We start from the raw sequence: 7879 nt of genomic DNA, 5'->3' as shown, positions 1-7879 counted from the left end.
CTGTCCCAATGAATCTGCCTCGCCGTCTCCTCAAACTGAAACTCCAACACAACAACATCAATCACATCCCTGCCTTCTCGTTCCGTCACCTGCGGCCGGGCCTACAGTCCCTCCATCTATCACACAATGCCTTGAGCAATGAGGGTATGGAACGAGTCTCTTTTGCTGGAACGTTCCGCTCAATGGGTGAGCTCCTTTTGGACAACAATCGTCTGGAGGAGGTCCCTCGCTGTGTTCGTCAGTTTAAGAACCTGCAGGTGCTGCGACTGGACAACAACCAGATCAGGTAGAATTGCACTTTCTATTAAGTTGGTTTTAAAAAAAATTTATGTGATTTTCATGACGCAGGGATAAGCTAAGTACTTACTTGTTTGTTATTCAATCCTATCCTAATGCCATTAACTCCGCTAGTACAGCTCGCCTTGGAAATTACTCAAAGGAGCTTGGCAAAGAAGCAAAGGAGGATATTGTGGAACATTCAGTGTCTTATGGAAATACATTTATTAACACTGACATTTCAGCATCAGTTCTCCTTAGCACAAAGATGAAGACAATGACTTTTGTTGTTACAACTGTTTCATATTACTGCCAGTGAACTGTACCCGACTAACACAGTAACCCTGAGAAACATGGCTTGTTGGTTATCATGGTCAGCAGCCAAAACTGATGAATGTACCTCAAACTAAAAACTTAAATGGAAAAGTGTGTGACTTAAATGGAAACACTAGCATGCTAACATGCTGAGGTTTAGCAGGTATCATGTTTACGACGTTCAAATCACACAGTTGGTCCCTTAAGTGCCTTGGCTGTGAAGGAAGTAAAAAAAAAGTTAACATGTTGTGACGTCGTCAAAGTAATATGATATGTCACAAAGTGATGTCCCATTATACCATTTCGGGCCCCTGCAGCCTCGATCACTTACCAGGTGATGTCAACTAAGTCTGTGATGGTTCAGGGTGTAGCCTTTAGAGTGGAGATTGGGATTGTGTAGCATGTTAGCATGCTGACATTCGGTAATTAGCACAAAACACAAACTACAGCTGAAGCTGGGAGGAAATTGTTTTTGCCTTATTTGACAGCTGACACAGTTGCTGTAGAGACAGGAATTATGAGGAGAGGGGTTAGGCATGCAAGAGCAGCAACCATGGACACTGCGGTTATGTAGCATAGCAACCACTAGGCAATCAGGGTAACCTATGTCATTAGCTTTGCAGGTCTTCAGTCATAAATCAAAGTACTGAACAAAGATTTTTTTTTTATATGATGATAGTGCAAGAGTTATCACAAATTATTCTGAGGGGGGCACAAATGTCTCGTACAAAATCATGTCAACCCTTCCAATAGTTGTTGAGACATTTCACTCCGAACCGCACATGTCAATGCTGGTAGCAATAGTGGGAAAATTTATGGGATCACAGAAGGCGCACAATTCATATGTAGTATGTCTAAATGTAAGTATTTGTATGTTGTGGTTGCAGGCTGGTGAGGAAGTGGGGAGTGTGCCACCCTCGTAATTCTGGCTTCACCTTGGCTTCAGTCCACTTGGAGAATAATCTGCTAGAGTTGGAGAGGATTCCCCCAAATGCCTTCTCCTGTCTCACTGATGCTCAGGGACTGGTCCTCTATCCACAGCAGGGACACTCATAAGACCAGTAGGTCGCACAGTGGGACAAACATACACAGAGAGATACATACCCATAATATGCATCATCATGACATACAGCTACCCAATTGTTTCTGGGGGTTTTCTGTATCCTCCATTTGTCTCCTCTGCTTGCCTCATTCATGCATCAAACCCATTAGGCAGGGTTTACAGGAAAATAGCTTTATCATGTAGTTTGCTGTGTCAGTCAGTGTTATAATTTTATCATTGTCAAACCCATCTTTTTCTTTTTTCTTTTTCTTTTGTCTTTGATTAGGAAAATGACTGTTATGATTTTGTATGTATTAAAGCAAATGTGTAATTTACACGGTAATGGAAGTGGTCATTATATGAAGTGCTCTTGGAAGTGTAAATAGATAAACATTGCAGTGAAATCCAGATCCACTCTAAACAATGGTTGTAAACTGGCTTTTCATTAAAGTACAAGGTATTAAAGTGATGCTTTTGAGAAAACGAAGGCTGAAATGGATTAACCTGTGTCTCTAGTTTAAGTCTGGGGCTTGTAGGAGGAGCCTTTAGTCAGTGTACTAGATATAAAGTAGGTATGTTTGGATGTGAGAAGTCAGATTTTGGGACTGCAGCATTATACAAGAGAAAATGTCTAGTGACACATAGTGAACCTAATGGGCCCATTAGGAAGGAAAATATCACCAGATGAGTTCCAACATAAACATCCACCACCAGCCGCTCAGCGAAAACACATAATCACTCTTACTGTGAGGGGGGCCTCAGTCAAGGCCTCCAAACATATAGAGGTGACGTCAGCCACTATAGGATAATGACAAGTAATTGGGGTGCAAGTATATGTGTGTGGGAGGAGTACGCGTGTGCCCTTTATTTGGGTTAGCAGTAAGAAAGACAGGAAATGGTGAGTAACATGTTAGCACAGTGGAACTAAGGGACAAACAACAAGCTGACTTTTAGGACACAATGCAGCGATTGTTCTTAGAAAGTATCTAAGCTGCTCAGTGAAAGATGAGAAGAGCAGCAGCTCATGTCTAGTTGAGTCCAATAAGATGTGGTTAGAAGAGAGAGAGGAAAGAGCCGTGGCGCATTCTGAGCTCTTTTCCGTTTGGGAGCTAAAGCCACTGGAGTTCTGGTATGCTGCCAGCCTTACTGACAAAGTTACTTCATGGATCTCAATGTTCTCTCTTTCTCTTTTCCATGTGTGTTTCTATCGCCACTACTGCATCTCCCTGTCCTTCTTCTGCTGTTTGTCCCGCTCCCAATGCCTTTTTCCTCTCTCACCTCCTTCCACACAGTTAATGGTGCATAATAAATAACACTGCACCATTCTTCTGTCTCAGCATATCTGTGATCTCGGCCCCTTCAGAGATGCTTTGAGCTCTGTGGTGTGAGTGTGACGTGCATGAGAGCCTTGCCCATAACATTTCTGTGTTCGGTACGGTCTTGATGAGAACATAACAGAGCCAGAGGAAAAAGCAGACACCCTACTGCGCTCTGTGTTATTGTTTTCTCTGAGACAACAACTCTCTTTCCTTTCATTCCCCCTGTCCTGCATTATTACCAAAAACCTGCGTTGATTCACAATATGGTCAGCTGCTGTACATGAAATCTTGCTGCAACAAGCATCGTATCTGTATTTGCAGTCTCACTATGAAAAAAACCCAACAAACTTAATATTTTATGAGAGCTGATGCAAGTGCAAGCAATTCTGCAATTAAGTGTTGGAGCAGTCTCTTTAATTTGTTAATCTGTCCATGCAAAGACACCATATGTTTTTCAGTATATCACTTGGAGTAATGAATATAATTAAAATGATGAAATGTTGAGTCGTGCGCAATGCGTGAAGTAAGTAATTTACAGGCGGTGCACTTGTTGTGTTGACTAGCTGGCTCCAGGTATACGATATCAACAGAGAACAGTGTTTCTGATGCTCAAAATGAAGAACAGAAGGTCCCCTGCAGACGCTGGAGTTACAGTGGGTACGGAAAGTATTCAGACCCCTTTAAATTTTTCACTCTTTGTTTCATTGCAGCCATTTTCCAAAAATCAAAAAAGTTCATTTTATTTCTCAGTAATGTACACTCAGCACCCCATCTTGACAGAAAAAAACAGAAATGTAGAAATTTTTGCAAATTTATTAAAAAAAAAACTGAAATATCACATGGTCATAAGTATTCAGACCCTTTGCCGTGACACTCATATTTTAACTCAGGTGCTGTCTATTTCTTCTGATCATCCTTGAGATGGTTCTACACCTTCATTTGAGTCCAGCTGTGTTTGATTATACTGATTGGACTTGATTAGGAAAGCCACACCTGTCTATATAAGACCTTACAGCTCACAGTGCATGTCAGAGCAAATGAGAATCATGAGGTCAAGGAACTTGCCTGAAGAGCTCAGAGACAGAATTGTGGCAAGGCACAGATCTGGCCAAGGTTACAAAAACATTTCTGCTGCACTTAAGGTTCAGAGCACAGTGGCCTCCATAATCCTCAAATGGAAGACGTTTTGGACGACCAGAACCCTTCCTAGAGCTGGCCGTCCGGCCAAACTGAGCTATCGGGGGAGAAGAGCCTTGGTGAGAGAGGTAAAGAAGAACCCAAAGGTCACTGTGGCTGAGCTCCAGAGATGCAGTCGGGAGATGGGAGAAAGTTGTAGTAAGTCAGCCATCACTGCAGCAATCCACCAGTCGGGGCTTTATGGCAGAGTGGTCCGACGGAAGCCTCTCCTCAGTGCAAGACACATGAAAGCCCGCATGGAGTTTGCTAAAAAACACCTGAAGGACTCCAAGATGGTGATAAATAAGATCCTCTGGTCTGATGAGACCAAGATAGAACTTTTTAGCCTTAATTCTAAGCGGTATGTGTGGAGAAAACCAGGCACTGCTCATCACCTGTCCAATACAGTCTCAACAGTGAAGCATGGTGGTGGCAGCATCATGCTGTGGGGGTGTTTTTCAGCTGCAGGGACAGGACGACTGGTTGCAATCGAGGGAAAGATGAATGCGGCAAAGTACAGGGATATCCTGGACGAAAACCTTTTCCAGAGTGCTCTGGACCTCAGACTGGGCCGAAGGTTTACCTTCCAACAAGACAATGACCCTAAGCGCACCGCTAAAATAACGAAGGAGTGGCTTCACAACAACTCCGTGGCTGTTCTTGAATGGCCCAGCCAGAGCCCTGACTTAAACCCAATTGAGCATCTCTGGAGAGACCTGAAAATGGCTGTCCACCAACGTTTACCATCCAACCTGACAGAACTGGAGAGGATCTGCAAGGAGGAATGGCAGAGGATACCCAAATCCAGATGTGAAAAACTTGTTGCATCTTTCCCAAAACGACTCATGGCTGTATTAGATCAAAAGGGTGCTTCTACTAAATACTGAGCAAAGGGTCTGAATACTTATGACCATGTGATATTTCAGTTTTTCTTTTTTAATAAATTTGCAAAAATTTCTACATTTCTGTTTTTTTCTGTCAAGATGGGGTGCTGAGTGTACATTACTGAGAAATAAAATGAACTTTTTTGATTTTTGGAAAATGGCTGCAATGAAACAAAGAGTGAAAAATTTAAAGGGGTCTGAATACTTTCCGTACCCACTGTACTAAGAGAGGGAGGGAGGACTGTGGCAGAGAGATAGACAGTTAATAAGAGGGAGCGAATGAAGCTGGGTTGTAAGGAGGCAAGCAGATGACAAAGTTAACAAGGTTATGAGGGCTAAGTACAAGCAAGGTGTAAATATGTGACATGAACACACACACACACACACACGCACACACATATTTATACGTTTCACTCTTTCAGCCTGGGTGTTTAATCACATGTTAGATTTCTGCTTTCAGTCTTGTGCATGTGGCGCAGTCTCCATAATTGTACAGTCATTTTACAAACATCGCATTACTGTCTAAGAAACTACACTCGCATTTATAGCCTGCTGCAGCTCCTGCTGTTACAGGCAGAGCCGAAACTTAACACAAAGACGACCAAACAAACTGCATCAGCTCTCTTTTTGCAGCTTTGCATCTATGTAGTTTTGCACAGATGGATGCTCCAGCCTTGATCTTAAATCCTTCAACCTCCCCCTCCACAGCTTGTCACATGGGGTGTATTCAAATCGGACAGGCTCGCCACTTCAGTGCCATCCATCATACTGCGTGTGACATGACTAAACTGTTAAACCGACATCCCATTACATCCAACAGATGTTTCGCATCTCGTCAAGTTGAGGCCAGAGCCTGTTTGTGAGAGGTTGACCCTAGAGCGGCGTCGTGCTTTTCTTCTCCCTTGTTCTGTCTGTTCTACCCGGCGACAGCAGCTTCCTCTGTTTGTTATTGGAGGAGTGGAGGAGTGCTTAAATAAAATAAAAAGCATGAGTACACAGTTAACGAAAAGCAGCTAAACTATTTACTTTTCTGACTTCGATGGGCAGGAGAAAGAGGATGTCTGACGACAGTTCATTTGCAAGAACATGAGATTGGGTTTCAGTGTTAAGGGTCAACTATTTAGGATCAACAAGAATCTGCCTACTGCAGTGTGGAGGGGAGTAACCACTCGGCCATCGACCCTAGTACATTCATTCTTGATAGCCAGCAACATTAAGAACTATGTAGTAAGCTTTTATCAGGCCAAATCCCAAAACACAGAAACTGCACTTTGGTCAATATTATTCTCTTCTCTCTCCTGCACACAAATGCACACACACTCACTGCATAGCAGCGCCCACGCAGGATCTAACAAGTGGGTGTGCTAATCTCTAGAGACACGTTAGCTGAACACTCGTAGGACAAAAAGAGTTTAATTTGGATGCCAAGCCCTCTAGCTACAGACCAACTCCATAATCAACTGAACCACAGCGCGCGTGCATGTGCGCGAGAGATACTGAATCTACAAAATGAGCGAGAGTGGAAGCAGAGAAAGGAGGAATGCTATCTACAAAGACCTTTATCAACACTCTGTCCCTTGCCAACACCCCTGCAGGGCATTTATCTGGTCTGGATGCCTTTTCTGTCGCTGTGGGTGCTGCACTCTTTGAGAGAAAGAAAGGCACACAATTGAACAAAAATACAGGCAGGCGGTGTCACTCTCCTCTTGCACTGACATGGATGATTAGGAAAATGATTATGATTTGATGCTCAAAGCCCTGAAGCAGCAGACCTCATGGATAACGTGTAGATAACTGCAAACATCTGTGTGGGAGAGTTTGCACAGGGTCAGAAAAGCCAGATGGTGTGGCTTGCCAAACTCGCTGCCTTGCTCTGGGTGCTGGCATTTTGGAGAGGAAATCAGAGAGTCAGTGCAAAAAACACTTCATCCTGCCAAAACAAAATTTAATAGAAAACTGTGAGAAGGCACCAAAACATACGTTTTATAATCACAGTCATAGAAATACATTTTCCGCATGATTTCGGTGGTGCTTGGCGTATCACCATTTTCTCAGTAATCTGTTTTATGCAATTATAGAGTGTTAAAATTTAGTTAACTGGGACTCCCCCAGTATATGTAGTCACAAAGAATAACACCAACTCTGGAAGTATGACCTGGGATGTTTCTGTAACAGACTCTTTATACAGACCAACAATGTGATAAGAATTAGGGCATGTACAAGGACTATACAGCAATAAGGTGTGTGTCATCCTAATATAAATGTAGAAGGACAACACTTTCTAAAAAAAAACTAAAATGGCGGTTAAATAAAATTGGATGTGGGTTTACCCTCCCAAACCTCCCTTGCACTAAGTTGATTCTGGGAGAAAAAGTTCCTGGAGATTATTATTTTTAATACTACTGCAAAAAGACTTTTTGCTGCTCTTTACTTCACACAAAAAGGGCTTGCTGCTGGTCCCCCTGGTGATACTGCATATAGCAACTGCAATTAATTACAGAGCTCAGACATAAAGTTCAAACACAGCACACCGTCTGCCTCTCTTTCTTCTTCTTTAAAAGAGCATCAGAGTAGTATTACTGTTGGGAAAATGTTTCTGTACTTATCTAATAAATGTACAAAAATGACAGGAAAACCCAATAATATGATGCAATCTCAAATGTTGTAAAATGTTTCCGGTGTCATAATATTTAGTCTATTTTGTGAAGTGTTCTATATTTGAATAATGTGACTTTATGAATTATTATATGAGTACTAACTTTGTAGTAATAACTCAACTCATATTACCATACCAGCTACTATAGCACATGCTCCGGACTCCTCCTCCTCCCTCCTCCTCCTCCTCCTCCTCCTCCTCTTTCCTTCAT

General features: G+C 42.5%; 1 protein-coding gene across 1 annotated transcript; it reads left to right on the top strand.

Moving 5' to 3' along the window:
- si:dkey-32e6.6 (extracellular matrix protein 2) lies at positions 1-2120 on the top strand (the record flags this gene model as incomplete). Its single annotated transcript, XM_038722465.1, is given in 2 exon segments — positions 1-286; positions 1479-2120. Coding segments are annotated over 2 exon segments (455 nt in total), but the record flags the coding sequence as incomplete, so codon positions are not given.
- Positions 2121-7879: the final 5759 nt, after the last annotated feature.

This window comes from Micropterus salmoides, unplaced genomic scaffold (genome assembly GCF_014851395.1).
Source record: "Micropterus salmoides isolate LMB-PRFRI ecotype aquatic unplaced genomic scaffold, ASM1485139v1 Ms_hic_scaffold_16, whole genome shotgun sequence".
In the NCBI taxonomy this organism is placed as follows: domain Eukaryota; kingdom Metazoa; phylum Chordata; class Actinopteri; order Centrarchiformes; family Centrarchidae; genus Micropterus; species Micropterus salmoides.
Note: the sequence above shows the minus strand (reverse complement) of the source record. Positions and strands in the feature narration are given on the sequence as shown.